Source organism: Cygnus olor, chromosome 3 (assembly GCF_009769625.2).
Source record: "Cygnus olor isolate bCygOlo1 chromosome 3, bCygOlo1.pri.v2, whole genome shotgun sequence".
NCBI lineage: Eukaryota > Metazoa > Chordata > Aves > Anseriformes > Anatidae > Cygnus > Cygnus olor.
The window spans coordinates 85037027-85061332 of record NC_049171.1 but is presented as its reverse complement, the minus strand read 5'-3'; the positions used below and the strand labels follow the sequence as shown (position 1 = coordinate 85061332).

General features: G+C 34.8%; 1 protein-coding gene across 5 annotated transcripts in view; it reads left to right on the top strand.

Annotated features, from left to right (window-relative positions):
* Nucleotides 1–24306, top strand: part of AHCTF1 (AT-hook containing transcription factor 1) — a 50231-nt gene that overhangs the window by 22772 nt on the left and 3153 nt on the right. For 4 of the 5 annotated variants that reach the window (XM_040551213.1, XM_040551216.1, XM_040551212.1 and 1 more), the window contains exons 9-33: nucleotides 584–716; nucleotides 805–986; nucleotides 1455–1516; nucleotides 2476–2604; nucleotides 4065–4155; nucleotides 4247–4336; nucleotides 4504–4644; nucleotides 5395–5499; nucleotides 6258–6351; nucleotides 7612–7735; nucleotides 7855–7911; nucleotides 9037–9183; nucleotides 9910–10097; nucleotides 10270–10414; nucleotides 10508–10639; nucleotides 12236–12383; nucleotides 12475–12625; nucleotides 13177–13287; nucleotides 13890–14085; nucleotides 15143–15346; nucleotides 16636–17062; nucleotides 18838–18940; nucleotides 19823–19929; nucleotides 20550–20731; nucleotides 22140–23979. In XM_040551213.1, the coding sequence (XP_040407147.1) occupies nucleotides 584–716; nucleotides 805–986; nucleotides 1455–1516; nucleotides 2476–2604; nucleotides 4065–4155; nucleotides 4247–4336; nucleotides 4504–4644; nucleotides 5395–5499; nucleotides 6258–6351; nucleotides 7612–7735; nucleotides 7855–7911; nucleotides 9037–9183; nucleotides 9910–10097; nucleotides 10270–10414; nucleotides 10508–10639; nucleotides 12236–12383; nucleotides 12475–12625; nucleotides 13177–13287; nucleotides 13890–14085; nucleotides 15143–15346; nucleotides 16636–17062; nucleotides 18838–18940; nucleotides 19823–19929; nucleotides 20550–20731; nucleotides 22140–23979 (5289 nt within the window). Of the gene's footprint in view, nucleotides 1–583; nucleotides 717–804; nucleotides 987–1454; nucleotides 1517–2475; nucleotides 2605–4064; nucleotides 4156–4246; nucleotides 4337–4503; nucleotides 4645–5394; nucleotides 5500–6257; nucleotides 6352–7611; nucleotides 7736–7854; nucleotides 7912–9036; nucleotides 9184–9909; nucleotides 10098–10269; nucleotides 10415–10507; nucleotides 10640–12235; nucleotides 12384–12474; nucleotides 12626–13176; nucleotides 13288–13889; nucleotides 14086–15142; nucleotides 15347–16635; nucleotides 17063–18835; nucleotides 18941–19822; nucleotides 19930–20549; nucleotides 20732–22139; nucleotides 23980–24306 lie in introns of all 5 variants that reach the window. The other variant, XM_040551215.1, reaches the window with a different exon arrangement.

The window sequence follows — 24306 nt, the reverse complement described above, 5'->3', positions numbered from 1 at the left end:
CTCCCCGCTCTTTTTTTTTTTTACTGGACTTACGTCCGATGTTACAGAGAAAACATTTGCATGATCTTGCAAGGCTATTTCTGTTTATTATCTTTGATTTATTCCTGAAATGGTAACTTGCATTTCTAATTGTGATGCCATCCTCTATAAACAGTATGTTGAAATCTAATAAACATTTGGGATTTTCTCCACTTGTCATGTGTTTCTGAGAAGGGTTCATTCTAAAAACTTGTCTTTAAAAAAAAAAAAAAAAGTTTCTAAAAGTAGCAATATGTATGTTCCTAGCATATTTTTAGTAAAGTATTTATCAAGTCAAATATCTCAATTAGTAACATACGGAAAACTTAATTACCTAACAATTATATATTTGATTTTGATTAGAACTGATACAGTCTTAACAAGAAAAAGGGGCAGTATGACTAATCTATCACAGAGAAATATGCTGTCCTAGCAATTTTTTTATTTTTAGTAGGTGTTGTCTTTCATGAGTGATACAAAAGAATTAAAATGGAAAGAGATGCTTTAAAAATACCAAAAATATAATATTTTCTTCTACTGAGACACAATTTCTTGTCTTTTACAGTAATATCTCCTGACACCAGTGTATCAATCTTCAGCTGGCAAGTGAATACATATGGTCAGGGAAAGCCATCTACTTATTTGGGTGTATTTGACATTAATCGCTGGTATCATGCTCAAATGCCCGATTCACTAAGGTAGATTTTTATTACGTTGTTTTCAGTGTCCTTACAAATAACTTAATTTGAATGTTCGTATTGAAATTATATATTTGCTTCCTTAAAGGCCAGAAGAATTCCTTCATAATTGCCCATATTTTGCCTTATGGTCATTGGATACTGTAATAAGTATGACTTCTCCAAACCTCATTTTGGATATTCTGGTACACGAGCGGAGTTTAAGTCGTGGAGTTCCTCCTTCTTATCCACCGCCTGAGCAGTTTTTTAATCCAAGTACCTATAACTTTGGTAGGTATTTCACTGTGTTTAATAGGGATAAGTTTAAGAATTGAGGTCAAATGTCATTTACTGGTTCTCTTTTTCAATGTTTGTCACTTTAAAAATCAACAAAAAACCATAAACCCAACCTATGATTATGCTGTACCAACAAGGTACTTAATATTGTGTAACACGCCAGAGACATTTTGGGGTTTCCGTGCTTATGTAACATAGCCTGTGAATTCGTGATGGTTATAAAATCAAATTACTTTAAGCTGAAGGTCTTCCAACAACAATAACACTAGAGATGAAATTTATATGTGCAGTAATAATATTTTTTAAATGTTTGTAAGTGACCTGGCAAAAAAAAAAAAGAAGAAAAAAAAGGGGGGGGGGTACTCACATATTTCCAGATATATTGCTGTGTTAAAAATGTAAACTGGCCGTAATGAAATGGTGAGAGTATAGAATTTTAACAAACATTCTTTGTTTCTGCAGATGGTACGTGCTTGCTGAACTCTGGAGTTGTTCACATGACTTGCACTGGCTTCCAGAAGGAGGTGATCTTTTATCGTATCTTCATGGCCAATGTCAAGAAGCGTGCATTTTCTGTTTTTCTATTGCACTGTTTTCAGCATCAGGCTATTTTGTGTTTATCCTGCCCACCCGCTCACAGAATTGCAACTGCATCCTGCCAGTTTTAAGCAAATGGTTATGTTTTAGATCTACTTTGGGGACTGAAAACTGCCATTGACTACTTGTGAGCATGATGAAGGATTTGATGTCCAGAAAAGAAAGTTGTTCTTAGGAACAAGAACAACAATCTTGTAGAAGTCAGGGAAGCCTGTTGCTTCTTGATTGATACATCAGTCAGGGTGGTTTTCATCTGTTATTAACTTGAAACAGGAAGATGGAGAGTAGAGACAGTAAAAAAAAAAAAAAAAAAAGTTAAGATTTAATGTCTTTTTTTTTCTTCCAAACTTGGACAAGTAATAACTTCTGAGCCACCACACAAATTGTAACAAGTCATTTTTTTTCAGCTCGCTAAATATTTACAACATAAGTAGTTACATATCTTATTGCACACAGGTAAATACTTAAGCATTAAAGAACACCATCCCACAGAACTCCTTGATCAGCTTCAGCACAAACAACCATGGAAAGGATCTTCCAAAATGTGATTTAAAAATGTGTTAGTTTTCATTTATATAGGATGTATTTTGCTTCAGTGATTAAGGAAAAGGAAAGGTCAGCATAAAGAAGCTAGAAAATATCTAGATAAAATATTGTAAGGGCTGATTTGTGTTGAACAGGATTTTTATAAACTGTAACTGTTAGTTTGGCTTCCATCTTTAAGACTACATAGTAATACTTACTCAGATCATTAACCTAAAGCGTATTACTGATGCAACCTTGCTGGTAGTTTGTCAAAACTTATTTTTTTTTCAATGATTATTTAGAACCTTAATGGTTAAATAACAATGATGTCTTAATCTGTAATTTTTGATTGATGTTTCAGACCTTGAATTTTTTAAAGAAATCTGGTCCTTCAATAAGTGAAGCCATTTGTGATAGCTACAATAGGTGTCTTATAGCTGGCTTGTTGTCTCCAAGACTAGTTGACGTCCAGCCATCCAGTCTGAGTCAGGTGAGTGCTTATCAGGAATCAGGAGTGGGAGGAAGTACATCCATGTTGTCTGACAGGGCTGTGGAAACTCTAAGACCTGATAACTTGACACCCACTGCTTTTTATCTGCTTTATCCCACTACAGTGTTTGCAGCCCCCTCTTTCATAGGTGTTCCATTTGCAGTACACCAACCTTTCTGTCATCTGAAGTGTTTCATGAGAAAGGGAACTGTTGTGATAAACAGGCAGGGGAGGGCAGTCCTCCTACTGCCGTCATCTTCTAGTCTCTTGCATTCTTCACCAGGTTCGGGGAGGTATGTTGGGGCAAAAAACAATTTTAAACAGTCTGGCAGCTGAAGAAAATTTCTCGTCAAGTTGACCTGGCCTTTAGACTGTTTATTTTGCAAGCATGATGTATAGTCTTAAATTCAAAATTGATGTTTTGATGTCAACTACAGGTTGGAAATAATTAGGGGATTTTTTTTTTTTTTTAATAATCATTGTTGAATTGTGAAAATATCACTCAGACTTGTAATTTGAGCAGGGGTTTCTTTTGGATGTTGGTTAAGACAAATTTCAGGATTATGGTCAAGAAGCTTGGTTTAGAGTTTTGTTTGCCACTGTAAGTATTCTTTGTTGTGTTTCCTTGTCTGAAATAATTCCAAAAAAAAGATGGAAATGTCCCATGTTTATTCTAATGTGCAGAGATTGCTTTAATCATAATGATTTTACCTAGAAGGGAAGCATAGTTTTGAATGTGTTCTAAAAAAAAAAAAAAAAAAAAAAAAAAAAAAAAAAAACAAAACCAAACACAAACTAAGAGTAAACTCAGTAAAATGATATGAAGGATCGTTTCACTTGAAGTATCAGAGGACCAGCTGCAATAAACTACCCCTTAATATTTTATTTCTGTGCATAGCTGTTATCCTTCTAAATGATTACCGCTACATTATAATGCAATTTTTTGAACAGCTTAAAATAAAATCTAAATCTATTAAAATTTACATTTCACTTTTTTCTATCATTTTAGAAAATTATGGCTTTATGTTCTGATGTTGAAACTGCCTCATGTCTGCATAGTCTAGAAAGCAGCTTGACCTTAGCTTCACTGCTTCTAGTGCAAACATTGCATATTAATGCATTCCTGATGGAAAACTTACACGCACAAAATGTGTAATGGATATTAGCAGAGGATGTTACCAAAAATAGTTAATTGGAGCTCAGTAAATTAAGACTATAATGCAGAGGCATGCAAGTAAAGGTTAGAATTAGTAAGTTGAAATATCAGAGGAAAAGCTAATGTGTTCCTCAAACCAACAAGCCTGTGATTAGAATTAAGAAAAGGGATGTGGAATTAGTTGAGTATGCACTAAAAGACTTTTTGGTGTCTATATGAGTTTACACTTAGAAACAGTTATTATTGATGGTTCAGACATCACAAGTATGTAAGACAATCATTTTATTTTGCCTGTTATATTTAGGAGGAGCAATTAGAAGCTGTATTGTCAGCTGCTGTCCAGACAAGTTCTTTAGAACTTCTGACTGGGTGCATTAAACATTGGACATCTGAAGGTAATACATCTTATGTTGATTTTGTTTTTATATTTTTGAGTTTTAAGTTGTTCGGTCATTCATTCCTTTTTGTTCTTTTTGTTTTTTAAAGAGCAGCCAAGTTCTGCTGCTAGTTTACGGTTTGTTCTTGAGTGGACGTGGAACAAAGTGATTTATACAAAAGATGAATTTGACCAAATCTGTGAGTATTACTGTAGTCATTTTGCAATCATAAAATTACCCTTTTGAATTGAGCATATTAAATAATCTGACTCTATATGATATTGTACAAAGTTCTTTAAATGTACTTTGAAATTCTTGTTTGGAATCACTCTATAGGCTAATAATTTAATATTTATTCTTGAAAAGGTGTTCCACTGTTCGATGGCTCCTGCAACTTCATTGACCCACAAACAATACAGTCTCTTCAGCACTGCCAGTTGGTTTTGAGCAACCTTAGCACAGTTTTAAACTGTTTCCTAGCAGAAGCACAAGAGCTTACTGAAAAAGGTTTGTAACAGTATTACTAAATCTTTCATATGTTCTATTGTTAAGTTCAGATTCTCATTCGGAATGACACTTGGGTTGTAGTTGTGGAAACATGAGTTTTTGTTGGTTTTGATGCTCAGAAGACAGTCAAGTCTAGGTAGGAGAAGAGCTCTGAGTGAGAAATTGTGACTACCGCTTAATATGCATCTGTTCAGGGAAACGCTTTGTTCTGGAGTTTTGTGCAAGTGAGTAAGGGAGGTTACATTCAGCAAGAAGCTATGTAAGCAACTAGATTGAAACTACAACAATTATATATATGGTAATGCTTAAAATTATTCTCTTCAGTTCTTAGCTAGCAACTCACAGTTGTATACAAATACTGCATTACAAATTATAAAGGAAGCATAGATGAGTAACTTGTTAAAAGAAAAGTTGCTGAAGTTTCTGCAGGTTTTTATATTATAAATTGTGGCATATTGAAAAAAATAGAGCTCCTTTCCTTTGCCATATTAAAAATCACTGTTGTATGGAAAAAAAAAGTCTTATGAGTGTATTCAGTAGTTCAGACTCGATTTTAAATTTATTTTTTTAAATTCTAACCTTTTAGTAAATCTCGTGCTTTGCAGAGCGTTATTTTTTGTTGTTGTGATGATTGTGGTTTTTTCCTCAAATAAGAAAGTGATACAGAAATTTCTACCATATTGTTTTAATGCTTTCTACTTAGTATTCTGGAGTTTGTTTAAAAAAAATTTTTGTTTTTTTTTTTTTAAGGTGTTACAGACTTGACAAATAAGCAGATGGTAACTAGCCTCATTTCTTTGTATGCACAAGTAGTCATCTGGTTCTGTCGATCCAGTCTCCTACCAGAGGGTTTAGGTAAGCTTCAACTGTAATACATTTGTAACAAGGAAACTGTCCAGTGATTCCTGCAAACATGTTTTTAGCCACAGTCTTGTAAATGTTTCATCAATAACAAATAGTGTTGTTTCAGTGATAGTGTATGCTGAAGTTCTGTTGGTGAAATAGAGATTTCACTGTTTTTTCAAATGCATAGTGTAGAATAATGCAACCAGTTTCTTTCCTGCATGTTCTCTAAAAATAGCAATAGGCCTTTGACTTCAGGGAGGTAATTTGGGTCAAAAACATGAAATATCTAGTATTTTAAACAAATTACTATTAAACAACTAATACTGGAATTCTTTTTTTTTTTTTTTTTAAAACAATAAAAGCATTACCTGCAAGTTTTGAACCTTTTTATTGCTTGGGGGGGGAGGGGAAGCATTGGCAATAATTCTTTATTCATATGGAATATAAATTTAATTGTCAGTCTGAATAGTCTTAAAATGCTCACACTATATATTTTAAAAAGCCGCTCCCTTTGAGATTTTTTTAATACGTGACTTTACTGTTATTAGCTTACAGTATATGTTCTGAATTTTATATCAACTGCAAACTTCAAGTGACAGTGGAGACCAGAAGGAATTGTCTTGTGCCTTCTGTTCTAGTAAAGGCAGAAACAAAGTTTCTTTCAAAGCCGAAGGCTTGCTTATGCTTCTTGATGTTTAGCTTTTATGACCTTCTGTTTAAATTTAATACAATACTACTTTAACTTGTTCTTGCTTTACTGCCTGCAGATGATGATATGCACTTGTCTAGACCTTTCTACAATTATCCTCTGATTCAGAGCTACTATGCTGGTCATCGACAGAAACTTGAGCGTTTATCAAGGTAAAGTTTACCAGAGAATTCTGGAACACTTCCACTGAAAATTCAGAAGTGAAAGTGAATAGCTTTGATATCAACAGTTGTATTTGCTGTGCTTAATGTCAGCAGTAGTCAATTCCGTGATGCACGTGTTCTGTTGAATACAGAGGTTACTTTCCTGTGCTAAAATGTGTGTGTATACTTCTGCTTGCTACCAGTCCTTGTTTTTTTATAGTTTAAGGGAAAATGATGAGGAAATAGTTATGTTTATTGTTCTTGTCATTTTCTTTTTTAAATAAATTTCAACTGCAAAACACAATACTCACAAAACAACTATTTTGGACATAGAATAAAGCGTGTTTTTGAAAATAAATGAAAAAACATTTCTGTTATTGACTAGTAATAGATGGTAATAATTGTATTGGCCTAAGTCTCCTACTCACAAGTACATTTGTGTGCTTTAATAAGATAATCAGAATTACTTGTAGTTGACATACCTAGCATAGTACTAGCTATTGGATAAAAATCACTTTTTTTTTTTTTTTTGCTTTTGATCATTGGGGAAATTAAAGGGCAGAAACAGTCAGTAGAAGACTGGTCTATGGAATAATGTAATTTTAAAAAGTTCAGACATACATAATTGTAATGGTATGTCTGTAGAAACATATATGCTGCATATGATGGTACTAAAATTTACCTGTATGTCCAGCTTTCTGAAAATAACAGTATTTCATAGAATGGCTTGGGTTGGAAGGGACCTTAAACATCATCTAACTCCAACCCTCATTTTTCAGTAACAAAAGAGAGATACTGAAAACAAAATGTGAAATTTTCATTAAGTTGTGTATCGGTTGCTATATTGCAACACTCAATTTGAGGTTTTGTATAGATGTTAAGAAGTTGTGGTATTTTGATACTGTTAAATTTCTTCTTTTAGATAGTATGAGGAGGATTTATTTTTGGCACTTTGTTTACGGTTCCTTTAGTATGGCAAGTAACAGAGCCTGAAACAGCCTCAAAACTAAAGGGTCATTGCAGCTTTTAGCTTAATAAAACTTCTTTTAAGATTCTTGTTTTCAGCTCCTATTATAATTGAATAGAACTTACTGAACATTTCTCAACCAACTCACATATTTGCATGTATATTTCAAGTGATATTCACAGCTTTGTATGTTTGTTTGCTTTCTTTGCTTTAGAAGAGTTGGTGGTTTATTTTTTTTCTTAAATTGAAACATCAGAATTAGTGTTTTACTCTGTCCAAATCCTTGTTACTTTTTGTTCCAGAGGAAAATGGGATTCTGACTGCTTGATGATTGATGGAATGGTTTCCCAGTTAGGAGAACAAGTTGAGAAACTGTGGCGGAGAGATGAAGGAGGAACTGGGAAATACCCACCTGTTAGTTTACATGTGAGTGTTATACTCCTTTAAAAAACAAATCAACAACAACAAAAAGCACACAAAAGCAAATGACTTATGGAGGATTGGAGTTTTTTTTTTCTTTAAAAACTTTAAATTTCTCGTTTCAGGCACTGCTGGATCTCTATTTGTTAGAAAACATTGAAGAAAACCACAAACATGCAATTGTATCCTTTTTATTTATTTCTATTTTGCTTTCAGTATGTGCACATAAATGTTCTTAAATGTTACTTGGGTGCCTAATAGCACTTTTTAATTTACACTTCAAACACAATGCAAGTGTGAAAAAATTTAGTTCAGAATTAAGTGGTAATCAGAAGCATTGTTTTACTTCTCTGTACTGTGGATTTTTTTATGCTTTGTTGCAAGGTCGTTTCTGGTATGAGCAAACAGGTGTACTAAAGAATTTGAAGATAATGAGAAGAAAAACATAGCTTTTCTTAAAATTTAAATGCATTTTTTTAAAGCAGCCATATTTGTAGCAAATGACAACTTCCTAGTATGATGCGCAAAAAGTGCTTCTTCAGAGCAAAAGGAATTGTAACAGAAGCTTATCAGTACCTTTTTTCTTTTTTTTTCTCACCAGCACAGCTAACAGTGATTGCTTTTGTTCTGTTCTAAGTGCAAGCACGCAGAGTAATAAACAGAGAGAAGGGAAAAGTCACTGTGCAGAAACTTAATGTTTAAGCTGCTGAAATATAGAGTTGCTTTCTTGCCTAACCAAACAGAGAGGGGAGCCTAGAGAGTTCAAGTGTTTTAAAAGCTGTTGTACGTCAGAGCTGACTTGGAGTATGTTCCTAAAAACATGTTAGAAAGAGAAAAGGGCATTACCAAAAAATCATGCTGTTTTAAAGTCAGATTTTTTCACTGAGAACTAATACGTTTCGTAAGGATTTACCTTGTTTTGCATACTCTGGAAATGAGGAAATAAACCAACACCAGGGAATTTGTAAGCCTTGGGTGTTTCAGTGTTTTGAATGTCCAGCTGGTAGCTCTTCTGACTAAACAGTGATCTGAGTTTAAAGCTGAGGTATTTAAATATCTAAAGTTAACGTTTTTTGAATACCTTACAGAAATCAGAGTATTTCTTCCTGGTTATGTACTCAGAATGCAATTTTGTGGTTTAGTATTTGGCTTTCTTTGGATTATAATAGCTTAAAATGGCAAGACTAATCCATTACTATTTTTCTGCTTTCTAACACGTTCTCAGCGCATTACATTTTTTTTAAATGTAACGCGATAAATTTTTAATCTTACAAATATATTTGCCTTAATCAGATACTTGATATCAGACAATTTACTTGCTGCTAGATATCATGCATTCCGTTCCAAATAAAACAGAAACTTCAATTGACTCCTTCCCAACTGTTTTTGCTATCCCCTGGGGTCTCGTTAGGCTTATTCAAGGTTTTTGGCTTCTGGATCACAACGATTATGAAGTAAGTATGTTACAGTTTAATTAGGCATACATTACAGTACAAAGCTATAAATTAAAAAGATTTTTTAATTGGTGCTGAGCTAGTAACAGATAATAAAAGACCAGAAGCTTTATTGTAATACTGTTACAATGCTTTCAGCAATAAATTATGCTTTGAAATTTGGTTTTTATGACTTTGATGGGAAATTGATTACAGAAGAAATCAACATTAATAATGCTTGTTTAAATTTTCAAAGCCATTTGTTTAAGTCATTTTTAGCTGTTGAACAGTTTCTCAAAAACAATGTTTTGGGTATTTGAAATACTAAAACTGATCATAACAGTAAGATTTGAGGCAGAAGATTGCAAAGGTGACTTTTGAACCTTATTCAAGTTCTTTCTGATACTGAAGTTTGTCCTTTGCCTTTCATTATGTTAATATAATCTGGGATAATAACATTTCAATAATGTAGTTACCAAATTTCTGTACACAAATAGTACTTTTTATCAACCTAGAAATGTGCAAGTTAAAGTCCTTTTAAAACACTTAGTTCTGTATGGCTAACATTTTTTTGTGTGCAAATGCTTAAACATTTTTATTTACATTTCCTGTATCAAGTATTTCATTAGTACTAGTCATTTAAAATTATCTAATACACATTCACCATTACTTTGGAAGCTTTTGAGTGCTTTTATTGCATGAGTGATTATTATCTATTTTAATAAACATAATTTCTAACTTCTACAGAATTCATTGGCCCTTCTGTTTCATCCAGCTACAATCAAAACTGTGTCATGGCAACATATGAGAATTATTCAATCCCTCATGTGCCAAGGAGAGCATAGGCGAGCCCTCAGATACATGCAGATGATGAAGCCATCAGTCTCAAGCAGTAGTGAAGTGCAGCTTTTCCTCACTGTGTTGTTGTCCAACAGGTAAAGAAATATACCCCACCATGTTAATATTCAAGTGTGGTGAAAGGTGGAGAACTAGTAATGTAAATCGCTGTCACTTCAGTTTTCTTTAAGTGTTCAATATACAAATAGTTTTCAGACATCTTTTTGATTATATGATTAATATTCTTTACATCTTATAAATTAATAACAGGTGCATGGTGGAGGCTTGGAGTCTGTTGCAGCAACATAGCACTAAGTTAAATGTAGAAGAGCTGTTAAAACACATGTATGAAATCTGTCAGGAGATGGGACTAATGCAAGATTTATTGAAGCTCCCTTTCACAGACACTGAACAAGTAAGTGTGGACAAGAAAGAAATCTTAATTATATCTTGGAAAAGATAAGAGGCAGAATCATAATAGTTTTTTGAAATGTGTTATTTCTCATAGGAGTGTTTGGAGAAGTTTTTGCAGACCAACGGTGGTGTTCAGAATCATGAATTTCTTTTAGTTCACCATCTGCAACGTTCCAACTATATCCCAGCGCTACAGTTGAATCAGTCAATGAAAGTTAATCTTATGGTAAGCATAAATGTTCTGTCCAGGGGTGCAAGTTTCTGTTAGGCATTACTATTTTGATAGTACTCCATAAAAATCTTGTTTTTTATATTGTTCAAATATGGTATAAGTGTTTCTTATACCATTCTTTTGAAATACTAGGAATAAGTTTCTACACTTTAAGTTGCAGCTGAACCTAAAGGTTAAACAGAATCTTTCACTTAGCCAGAGCTATTTTGTGAACTTATAAATTAAGTGTTACAGACCAGTTGACTCCTCTTAAAAGCTTGAATCTGAGGAAATCTACCTTTTCTAACATACAGCTATAAATTCAAAATTTCACTGTAGTCCTGCATTACAAAAATAAATTTTTACCTAATTCCTAACAGTCTAAAGCAAATTATTTTTGCTAAAGAAAAGTGTCTTTCACTGTAAATGGTCTGAATAAGGCTAGAATATAGAAAACACTTAAGCTTAAATAGTGTGTACACAGTCTATATGTAAGCTTAAATACTGTTTATGCAATGTCAAGGGATTTTAACCCCTTGAAGAACTCCAGCTCCAGAAACTAATGAATGAATTCTGTATGATTGCAAGAATGTTAATTCAGTGTAAAGTATTCAAGGATAGGAGCAAATTACTGTGAGGTACTATAGGGCATCGTCTTTGTCTGGTTTGAACTGTTTTTTCTGTACGCATGTTGCTACTACAGTAAATATCAGCCAGTCTTGCCACTTAGTTGTTCAGATATGTATGTTATGTACATATTAACCTAATAACGTAGGTTATTAGAAGTTGCATTGATCCTTTCTGTGGAATGAAGAGTATGTTGTATGTCATCTCTTGCATTTTCCATGCAACGTTATTTTTCTGAGAGCAGCCTGGATGCAAATGCAGATGTAAAATTTTACTTTTTTTTTTTTTTTTAACTTAGTAAGTTACAGTATGAGCTCTGTGATTCCACAATTTCCATTTTACCTCCAGTATGAGAAAAAATTCCAATTTTTATCTACCTTCTGTTTCTTAAAATAGACGGGTGAAATGTTGATTTATGTGAACTTCTTTTATAAATCTGTGATGCATTTTATGTTTTCCAGAACCTTAGTTTTGCAATGAATCAAATTTATTAGATGGTATTGGAAGTTTTAGGTCCTGCATTTGAAAACTTACCTGTCTGGAAGATGTGTATAGGTAGCTTTTCCTTACCTGTTCTAATATTCAAATTATTTTGTCCAACATAACTTGCAGTTGCCTTGTATATAAGGACATCTCAACCCTTGGTTTTTCAGAAAATTTTTGTTATTGTTACTCTTTGGTAAGCTATTTGTGAGTGGGAATTGCAGGTGACAACACGTGTAGCAGACTAAGTTTGTACTGAGTGCCAGAACTGCTTTAACTTAAGGTTGTAGGCTCATTGTTTCGGAAGTCTTCCATCCACTTGCTAAAAATACTAGGCAGAATTGGTGTTTGCTGTTGGGTAGAACTTGCTGTTGTTACATGCAGTGAATGCATTTTAATGCATCTTTAGAGGAAATGTATTCACTAATCAGAATAGCACAGATTGCAATGAACTTTTTGTAATTTTTAAAAACTTTTTCCTTTGTTCTTTTAATTTATCAGAATGATCGTGATCCTCGCTTGAGAGAGAGAGCAGTTACCAGAAATTCTATATTAGACCAATATGGCAAGATCCTTCCTAGAATTCAAAGGAAACTGGCTTTAGAGAGAGCCAAGCCTTACCGTTTGCCTTTTTCAGTCTTAAGAGAAGGTAAATTTTGGGGGGAAAAGTGTAATGGACAACCGACCACCACTTGGATTACTTGGATAAGGCTAATATTTTTTCCCCTCTTACTTTACAGTATCAAGACCAAAGCCATTATCAACAGTAGCAAAAAAAGCTAATGCAGAAAGTGTGCATACAAGAGCAACTTTCATCAGTAATGTATTGTCCAAAATTGGAGAAGTATGGGTAGGAAATGAGCAGAAAAACAGTTTAGCACAATACGATAGGTAAGAAGCATTTTAACAAAGTTAAGTCTTCAGATAGGTGTTTGGATAGAGATTTAAAAAATATTATTTTAGTTTGTTCGTGTTTTGTTTTCTTAGTGTTTCAGAAAGTGGACCTTGAATAAAGCTTTGTTTGGCTTCTTTGCATATGCAAAGTACAGTATATATTATTAAGTGCAAGATAAATAATATTTTGAGAGAGAGTTTTTCTGTTAATAATCTTATTTATGCAAATATGTATTTTTACAGTGTTATATGTGTTTATAGAATTTAAGATAACTGAAACTAAAACTTTGCCATCAGTCTGTTGTGTACAAATTTTGATAGAAGCTATTGTGTGATCAAATACCACTCTTACCACTTTGTGTCTGGTTTCTGTTTTGTTTCAGCTTTTTAACTTAGAAATAGGTAGAATTGCAAACAACAAAAAGGGTCTAATAGTAATACTAATAATAATGATTTTCTTGTAGGTGATATCAGAATTCAAGTTTATTTGACCATATGTTTGGACTGCAGGTGAATGAAAGTCAATTACGTTTTCCTTTTAATTCCAGTCCTAGAGTTACAGAACCACCAGTCATAACACATCAACCTCTCCCTGATGCAGAGTTGCCTGAGGCGTTTATTGGGACACCAATTACAAAATTTTCACAAAAATGTTCCAGGTAAAGTAGATCCACAGAGAGAATATTCCAAAGATGGTGGGGAGGGAATATTATTTTATGTGGGTTTTGTCTTAATACAATAGGAAGTAAGGAATACTAATTTTCATCCTACAGAATTACTAGTTGGTACTAAATGTAGTTAGTAATACTACATTTAAATTATCTTGAGAAACAAGGTGCTTCTCATGTATTCTTGTGTTTTCAGAGTGTTCTGTTTTCACATTGTTCAGCAGACAGAAAACTGAAAATCAACTTAAGGGCAGAACTAAGTGGAGAATTTGAATTGGTCCCAGCATTGAAATGCCGATTAATTCTTTTGACATGAGAATTATGCTACTTATGTAACGTAAAATTGGATTACTCTTGCCTCAGAGGCAACAATTTAGGAAATAAAATACAAAATGTAAACAAATAGTTAAAAAAAAGAAAATGCCTGTAACTTGGAACTGGGCTTGATACATTACCCCAGCAGCAAGTGTATACCCATATTTTTTGTCCATTGTATGTTTTGGTTATGTATCATCTCAGCTGTTTTGAATGCAGCGTAATTTCGTTTCCATTTATTTACTTACTTTCTTATTTTAAATTGTGTATTTTAACAGATTGCTGGATTTGGTGGTTCGCCCTGTTCCTTCATGTTCTCCAGCACAGGATGATAGCTGGCAGTCACCATGCCTAGCTTCTACTTCATACATGGCATCCAGCCCATTGAAATCAAGCATACATGGTTCCATCTCACAAAAAAGAATTGCAAGAGCATCAGAACTGGGTTTACTAGAGACTCCTCTTGTGGTTAAGGTGTGTATTTTAAGAAAACAGTAAGAACCAGTGAACTAAACCAAAAGCCTCTAAGCTTTAAAATGAAACCGCAGTATTTAACACAAGCAACATGGGTTTCAAATTTTAATTTGCATGTGGTTATTATATATACGGTGCTTTTGGAAGCAGTACATTGGTAAGTCCTGAAAAGGAGATTTAAAATTGGACATTTAATTCTGATTTAATTGTAGCATGCATGTTGTCCAATAACTCATGAAATGCGCTTGTTTTTATTGCAGTGGAACAAAGTTAAAATTGGACTTCTCAAAGTACTTAAACATGCAGTTTGCAGCATAATCATCTCATTATTTAAGAGCTTAATAGCTCTGTCTGACTTCTATATATAGAAGCAAGAATGTATACACTTCAGTTTATTAAGTGTTAAGTGAATAACAGGTGTGGATATCTGCAGATGTCCAGGTCAAATTCAGTGATAGCTTGTTGCAATAACTAATTATAATTTCTACAGTAATACACTGTATTTTCATTCAGTGCCATCAAACTGTACATTATGTAAGGAAATAACATTTGACATATCTTTTTGGGACGTTTCTTTTTTCCTTTGCCTACCTGAACAAAATAGTTGTCACTCTGAATTATAAACTTTTTACTAAGTTTTGTTCATATTGTTAAGCTATTTTCATTATCATTAACGTATAAACCTTTTAATTTCTGAAAAATCTTTTTTATGAGCTGGAATAAGAAGACCTGAATGCTCTAGATAAATTGGTATTTTTACAGCTGACACAGTTGCTTAATTTCATGAAATTAATTTGAAAAATAACATTTTGTTTACATTTTTAAAACAAAAAGAAAAAAAGGGGGGAAAAAAGGCAGCCATAAGAGGCATAGAAAGTATTGTTTATCATCATGGTTTTCATACCTTTGGAAAAAGAGAACATTATAAAGGCTAAATTTTGTCCTCTATGCTGTTACAAATCGCGTTTGTAGTTGAAACTAATGTTTTTGGCAAGTAAAGTCTTCTCTTTTAAAGATATAACTAGTTTTAAATTAAATATTTTATATCTTTTCATAGAGAGCTAAAGTTTTGGTGACATCTGCTGCTGCTCCTGGTTTTCCTGGGTTTACTCCTCAGTCTATTTTGAGATCCAGCCTTCGCACCACACCCCTAGCAACTCCCTCTGCATCTCCAGGGCGATCAGTTACTCCTCCTTTACGAGCAAAGGAACTTAGAATATCTTTCAGAGAAGAGAACTCGAATGTAAAATGGACTGTTGGGGTAAGCTGGGCTACAGTTAATGATTTTTACAGTTAAAGGCTTTATAGACTGATTTGATTTTCATATTTATTTATTAAATATTTTTAAATTATTAAAATAAATTTATTATTTCATATTTATTAAAAGGTTTGCCAAAACTTATTATAATGAGAATTGGAATTGCAAATCATAATGGCATATTTGCATTTGTTCAAAAAAGGTTGTGTTAGACTTTCTGCGGGCATGTGATGTTTCAGGAACATATTTTGTAATAAATACCAGTGGCCTTGATGGTTCTTATTTAGGTGTTGTTAGGAGCTGTGGTTGTTCCAAATTGCTAATTCAACTTCCTGCTGTATCTCACTGAGTAATGATGTGGCAGAAAAGTAGCGAATATAGATTCGGCTGGTTGTTCTTAAGTGACAAGTATTTTTTATGCTTTGTGAATTAAACATCTTTGACAGCAGCAGAGGCCATGCACTGCATTTACTTCCCGTCTGCCTTTTTGAGAAGCTGTGTTTACTGAAGATAAAAAATTGACTCTTGATGAAAAGAGCTGTATTGTTGTCTGTTGTTCAGGCCTAAAGTTCTTAGTTTTGTTTCTTGGTTTGCACCAGGGATAGCATTCATGTAGCTGACGAATGGAACTTCTTCATCTGAGAAGTTGCCCTGTTCTACTCCTCCCACAGTCTTATTCCGTTGGTTTGATTCCCTGATCCAGCTCATCATGCTGTTTCAGAAGTAACGTATCAAAGTCAGGAACGTGTGATAGTATCGATGAACTTTCCATACATGTATTAGTACAACTTGTCATTGTAATCAGTACTTTATTACCTTTTATTATACCTTTTATTGACTGTTATGAAGAGATGCTCAGCTGTAACAAGTTCTCTTCCCTATATAAAGTTTTACTAATAGCAGACAGTGGCCAGTTTAATTTACTTGTTCCATGCTATAGGCATACTGCACTCTGAAATACGTTAATACTGCATACAAGTTGAAACAGCAAGCAGTAAAAAGAAATCTTGAGATTTTGAGTTACGCAAAGTTCCCTCTTTTTGAGAAAAGAGTAGTGAAACAGTGAGCAGACTTGAGATGACACTAGAAGCAAGCACTAACAAGACATAGTTTTAATTCTCTAAGGTCATGGAAACTGAATAAGCAGTCAAAAGCATGGTAAATTCGTTCACTTGGCTTTAAAAGCTATGGTAGGTAGTGCTAGAATGAGAAGTAATTTTGCAGTACCTTGCTTAAGGTGACAGTTGTAAAACTTAACCAGACACTGACTGGTACTTTTTTTTTTTTTTAAGGTAACAGAAGATGATAAAGCACAGCCTGGAGCTTCATCTGAGCATCATCGTGGATTGGTGGAGGATGCTTGGTCTGAATGTAGAGATAAAACAACTCTGTTTACTCTGAGGAATCCTGAGGATGGTCATGCTGAAATGGAAGAGTCTTTAGAAAGCACACCTGAAGGTGGTTTGGAGAAAATGGATGTCAGTAAAGAAAATAGTAATGTCTCTGCCAGGTCAGACCAAACTACGTTGGAATATCATGATGCAAAATCACCTGGCGATTTTGAAGATGATGTCATTTTTATAGCTGCTAAACCAGCTAATTCTTTCACTGAAGAAACTGCTGATTTTCAAGAACCAGAGAGAGAGGACCGTGGAATGGTTGAAGATAAACCTTTCCAGATAGAAAAAACAGATTCATCAGAACTAAGAAAAGAAGCTGGTGTGTTCCATCGTATGCTAACTTAAGTTTTTGAATTAATTTTTCAAATGTCTTCAAAAGGTTAAATTACTGATGAGTGCAAGAGTTGGTACTGATGAGGGTTCACAAGTGTCCTAGGTACTTCCTTGTCCTAGGCTTTTAGAGTTACTGCTTTATTTTGAGTCATTTTCCAGATATCCTGGACTTAAGAATGCATTATTGATTTGACTAGCATTTCTTCTGTGCAGTTGCAGCTAAGAGGCAGTAGTGATTTGTGGGAGTTTTTAGAGGGGTATAAGTTGAAAATTTAGGCTTCTGGCTGTGTTGTAGAGGTATTTCTTAGGGTTTTTTGTTTTTGTTTTACAGAAAGCCTAGTGTAAAATGTTCGTTGACTAGATATTTACCACCTCATTAGTCCTCAGTTTCCTTTTGGAAATGAATCTGCTTGTGTCTGCTTTTCATTACAGTTGTGCTTACTCATTTTACTGGCACAACAGCTTATATAGCCTTTTCCAGACCTGTTTCAGTTGGTCTTCTGTAATTCATCTCAGTTCAACTCATTCAAGCCAGTCCAAGTTGCTTAGGATGCGTTTATATGAAGCAGGCCTGCTGGTAGGTGAGAAGGAGTGTAACACACGAGCTGGCAAGCAGGGATGAAGAGCTGAGGGTGGTAGCATTTTTCAGTTTTGTGGGAACAGGAAGATGATGTGCAAACACAGCTAAAGTCAATATTTGACAATCAGGGCTCAGTCCATTCAACTCTGAAAAGGTTGCTATTTGAGTGTCAGACTATTGTGTCTGAGCTCTTGAAACGGCTCATAGCAGTGAGCGCGTATACTCAAGTATCGGTGCATGGTATGTAGCCCGATTGAGTTCTAAATTTGACATGGTCCTGGAGAGAGATTGCTGCTATCAGAGTTTCTGAGTTCCTTTTCTTTGTGAATAAAAGGACTCCGTGTACATAGGTAGAAGGGATTTTTCTGAGTATTTCTAGTAAGATAGGTCAAAATGTCCTCTCGTATTTTGTCTTGTATATGGACAAGAAACCACAGGTGCTTTTCATTAAAAATATTAATAAGGTACTAATCATTAAAGAATAACCCTGTAAAGAGACTTTATAATTGCTGGACTGTGGTAGAAACAGTTCTGTACAATTTCAATCCTCTGGACGCATTAGAGGGCAGTTTGCATAGCTCTCTTTTGGCCAGAGCTGGCAGAATTATCCCAGTCTCGCATACAGTCTGCAAAGGTGTTTGCTGGATCTGGAGGAAGCAGGCAATAGAAATAAGAAAAGGAGGATGTCTGAAATTGAGCCTGTCAAGGTAAAAACATGAGCAAGCATTTGGGTTTAAACAACACCAGTCATTTATTAGAAGAAAAACTCAGGAAATTGCCTTAGATGCATTATTGTAAAAGAGAGGAAGTAGAGTCAAGAAATGAGCAAGCGTTGCTGAAATGAGATGAATATCCAAAGAGAAATAAGAAAATTGACTTCCTAATTCTAAGAACAAAAGATGTTTTCTCAAGTGTGTATGTCATTTGGCCAGTAATGTATCAAGTTCAGTTTGTAATCAAAATACCCATTTGCCTTTTTGTTTTCTTGACTGAGATTATGGAGCAGACTATTCCTGTTTTACTGTAACAAATTCAGGCCTATGTATCTGAAGACTTGGTAGCATTATTTTGTTACATCACTATCCTAGGTAAAATGCATAAAAGGCTCCCTTTAATTCATACAAACATTTTAAAAGTAATTAAGTGAAATAGGAAAGTCATCCATCTGTCTGTTTTTCTAGGATTTTTGGAAGTATCAACTACTGAATGTCCTACCTTTCCCGAGGACGGTAAATTTGTGTTTAAAGCTGCTGAGGCTGCTGCTTCTTGGACTGCAAATGAAGGGTAAGTTTATAAAATGCGTCTTTGGGTTTGTGCAGTATGTAACTGCTGACCTTCCTGTGCTTTAAAACTATGATGTTGGTATTGGCTATTCCCTATGTTCTTATGCATAATGGTTTTCCTATTCCTTTCTTTCTATGAATATAAATAGTTTGGCATGAATATAACTCAAATTGACTAGCTGTCATTCTTTCTTCTCAAATGGTTGCAGACCCCAAAGTATTGTGGTAAAGACTTCGTTCAATGGGCCACACAAATCTTTTTACACTTTAAGGGTTTAAATAGATAGTGTGAACATGTTGTCCTGCTTTTGTCTGAAAACTGTGTAGCTAAAAAATTACACCTAAGATTCCTGTACCTTTTGCAGGTTTATTTTGGGGTTTGAATTCTTTCTGGCAGTATTTTGTACACTTCAGAGTACAAAGAAAGAGAACTTAATTAGCATCTACTTGTTTATAGAAAAGGAAGCAGTTTTCTCACCTGCAACTGTCTTTTAAAGAGATGAAACAGGAATGTTAGTAATGAAAGAGCCCTTAATTTCATGTGGTAACTTATACTGGTACAAACTTGTTCAGGTTGTTCTAAGCTTCCAATATAGCAGTTGCATTCTTTCTACAGAAGGCAAATTATATGTCATTATTTAGTACAACTTTATTCTTATGGAACTAGTGTTATGTAGCTGGGAAGAATGTTAAGTGTATCATTCATTGCCTAAAATGACTCACAAACTGGGTGTAGATAAGTTGGGTAAGGAATTTTTAGTTTTACTCAATTCGTTCAGTTTTTAGACTTGAAGATTTTACAGTGAGGGAATGTTTTTGTAAACCTCTTAAAGGTCTCCTTTGAAGCTTTACAGTGAATTTCTCTTTTTCTCTGTCTATGAAGTGAAACAAACCACCAAGAGCCTAAAATGTCCTCTTCATCAGAAGAAAGAGACGTACCTTCTGTAGTAAATCCACAGCTTTCTGAATCCCCGGAGGCAGACAACGAATGTATGTATAGTATGTTGGAGATTTTATATGAGTTAAGGTGGCTAAACTCCTGAGGTTAAATGAGCATTTTGTCATACCACTACGTGTCTCTAACTGAAATGTTATTAGGATATTACTGCTAATTTTTGTTAACCCATAGAGACAATACATTCCTCAAAGGAAGTCCATGTAGAGAATGTGTGGTGAATGTTCCTGTTCTTGATCTTCAGAAAATTGGTAAAATTTAAAATATTAGAAGGAAAGCTTCATATTTCTTTTAATGTTGTACCCCATTTTTTATTTTGTGTGCTATGGGATCTGCTACTCAAATTACTATTTTAAACAATGATGCATCCTCAATATTAAGGCCATGAAGAACAGCTAGCTGTCAAAGTGCCTTTTCAGCCAACCTTTCTTCTGTTGTTCTTTTTCTCTATGGACTTGGCAGCAGACTTCCCCTTCCTACTTTTTTTAATTTTTTTTTTATTGTGAGACTACCTCCTAGTTTTTGGAGAAAGCCCAATACACATGGTAGGATGGTGAACTGTATTGTTTGTTCCTGCTCCCTTTGTTACTTCCTGTTGCTTAAACTTGTGCCATTTATTCAATGGTTAAGTTTAAATGATGTAAATCTCTTTCAGCTGTGATAAGTATCCTTGACAGTGAGGATGTGGTCAGTTCCCATTCAGAAAATCGCCCTGAAGGAAAGCATGTGGATTTACCTGAAGAACGGAACCTAGACGAAGCTGAAGTTGAAGATCTTCTCTTTGTGCAGGAAGAAATGCATGTTTCTAATAATCTTCCTAAAACTGAAGAAATTCATGTAAGTGAATTACTCTCCCATTTTCTACAAAATACAAAACACAGCAAATTTCAGGACAGTCTTGTCTTACAGTTAGAAGGTACACAAAAACATCTCAGCTTCTTGAGCCTGTTAACACAAGTTAACCTCACTATGTAAGGGTAGACACCTTTTTTTCTCTTGTATTTTCTGTATGTATAACACAGAAGAGAACCTGTCAAGATTTGGGTCATTGAGATCTGCAGCAATTAAAAAAAAAAAAAAAAAAAAAAGCCCCTAAACCATGCATTCATTTGATTTACTACAACTTAAATGTTTTTAGTTGACTTCTAATATTTTTTTTTTTAAAGAAAATATGAAAAGTTGGGGAAGCTGGGGAGGGCAGTTTTTCAATACAGCATAACATTTAGCAAATGACAAAATTATTAGGTTAGGGTAACCTAACTCATTTTCAGAATGATTTAGGTGCTTATATCCTGTAGTATTTTTTTTCTTGCTAACATAGTTCATTACTGTGAATTCTGTTATAATTTCATTTTCAAGATATTTCCAGCTACTTCAAAGATGTTTTCTGTTAAAGCACATTTTTTTTAACATCTTAAAATGTTGTTAAATATGAATTTTAAAAGGTTGCTCACATGGACTGAAAACTAGAACTAGGCTTTCTACAGTTGTCCCTGATTTTTCCTGTTTTCCTCACCTTACTGGAGCTGATTTGTTATTTGGATACATGTGCATGTCTTCTAAGTGCCGTACAGAATACACTGTCAATTTCCTTTAGGATATTCTCTTATGTTTTGTGCTCAACATAAAAGATTGAGTATCTCATGTGGATCTAGAAGGAAAGAATAACCATCCAGTACAGGGAACTACAAAAAATGAGAGAGAGTTAATTTACATCACATGTGTTATTTTCACAGGATCCAAGTGATTCCTTAAAGTGCAGTATTGAGTTTGCCTGCTGTGATACCTAACCAGTTTGACTAAGTGTTGAATTGTCGCAGGCACAAATGTCATGACAAATTTTAAAGTTTGGGGGTGTAATTATATCTGACCGTGTTGGATGCAGTCAGTCACTGTGGATCTGTAGTCAGCCCAAAAAGTACTATAGTGTGATGGTTACTGCCAGTTGTGTGTACAGCTTGTATTGTAAAACTGCTCCCCTTGTTCTTGGGTGGTGGCAAATCATTAGTCATAAACCAAAATGTCAGAAATGGAGCATGTCATTGCATACACTGAATATTCTGTTCTCTGTTCCTCAAATGTATGAACCTCATCTGTAGTAGAGAGTACATTATCTGTTTTTAACTTTACATTCAGTGGTGATCTAAAAGGAAAAGCAGCATTTTACTGTCCTTAGTTTCATCTATCTCAGTTTGAAGCTAGTCTGGTAATCATTAATGTATTAACATACACTTTTTAACTTTAGGTTCTTGAAGATGATGCAGTTAAGGCACAAGCCTCAGAGGAACCACCTGAAACATCTCCATGTAGTGAACTACATCCATCAGGCAATCTTCAGTACAGCTATGACACTATAGAGCAGCAGTTCACATGTGATTTTCCTGATAATAAGGATGATGAATGTGATGCAGCTGAAGGAGATGGAGAGCTTTTTATATCTCAGAGTAATTTTACTTTAGTGTTGGAAGGAGAAGAAGGTGAAGGAGAGATGGGAGAACCTGAATTAGTAGATGCTTCTAAACCAGCTGTTTACACAACTGATGAAAAACCTGTGAACAGTTTTGGAAATACTGAAAATGAAGAACATGTTACAAACTCAGTGTCTACTGTAACTAGTGACCAGGAATCTCAAAATATTGCCGAGTCACTCCCATATGTGCCTGAACCCATTAAGGTAGCTATTGCTGAGAACTTACTGGATGTAATCAAAGACACAAGAAGTAAAGAATATACATCCGAAGTTGTAGAACAATCTATTCATGAAAGCATAGGTAAAAAGGTAACTAGAATGCAAAGGTCAAAATCTTCCTTAACAACTGTGCCAGAAGGAGTGGAAGATGAAACCAACATACGTCAAGTAGAGTATGTTGTCACTCCAAGAACACGCCCAAGGCGACAACTGAATAGAAGTCTAATTATTCCATCATCAGATGATCAACAGCTACTGAAAACAGACAAACCAGTTCTGTTTGGACTCTCTCCTAGGAGAAGTACCAGGCGAACAAAAGGAGCACCTGAGACTACTAGTCTTCTAACAGTAGAAAATACTCAAGATGAGCAAATACCTCTAACCCCTGTTACCCCGAGGAGAGGTAGGAAGCCCAAACAGACTAATTTAGAAAAAGTAGAGAGCAGCCAATCTGATGGACAAACATTGTCCAGCAGTACACAGTCCATAGCCACTACTCCAAGAAGAGGATTAAGGAGAGCAAAGGAAGCTGCATCTGAACTCTTGGAAGAGGCTAAAGAGGAAACTTCTCTTGCCGAAGGTAGCATTATTTCTACTACTTCTAGAAGGACTAGAGGAGGAAAAAGTTCAGCAGGAGATCAAGAAACTGGTCAGACTGGCACTGATCATAGGATAAAAATGGCAGTCAGTCCCAGTAGAAGTATAAGAAAATTAAAAAGCAGTAATTCACAGCCTACTGAAAACACTGTCATGGAGCAAGAGATGCAGCCTAGTGACCAACTTCTTTTACCTGTGCCAACTAAAAGAGGCAGAAGAAGAAAACAGAGTTCATCAGATCTTTCAGAAAATTCTGACCTCGATCTGTCTAAATCATCACTTCCTCAAACAGAACTCAAACTTCCTGTGACTCCTAGAAGAAGTGTTAGGAAGCAGGCACGGAATCTCTCAGCAGACATTGAATCTGCCTCTACTCAGGAAGACATACCTTCAGGTGAGAAAGTGGAAATCGTTGATACTCCTAGGAGAAAAATAAGAAGAGTTACACATGCTAAACCAGAAAAAACAGATGCTTTTGAGAGAACACCTGAGCAGCCAAACGAACAATCAACCACACCCAGGACTGCAGTAAGGACAGGGGGTCGGGGCAGAAAGAGGCAATTGCCATCGATATTGGAGGAGAGCACAGGGGAACAACAAGCCTTCCCCCAAGGACCCGATGGCAGTCCTTTGCTGCTCACAGACATAAACACATCAGGATATGATGAAACATCAAGAACTTTAACAGATCGTATTACAAGATCCCGTAAAACTAGCGTGCATCAGAAACTGTCTGTTGAGGAAAACGAATCCTTCCTTTTCTCTCCTCCCCTCACAAAGCTGGCAAAGAAAGTTAAAGGTAGGTGCAGCATGTTCATATGCAAAACAGGGTATATTGCTGTCTTGTAAATGACATAAAACAGACTGTTTTATGACCAAAACTATGGCTTTTAGTATTGTAAATAATTTAACTGTACATAAGTAAAAATTTGGGAAGAGGAAATTCATCTTTTTGTCTGAACTCCACATGCTTGGCTGGCCAGTTGTGGGGGAAGCAAATGACAACAAGGCTGACACGTTCCAGATAGACTGAAATAAAATTTTACCTGAATTTTTTTGTCATGAGCTTAATTTCTATCAATTTAGAAGTCTAGGGGGACATCTTTTCAGACAATTGCCATCCGTT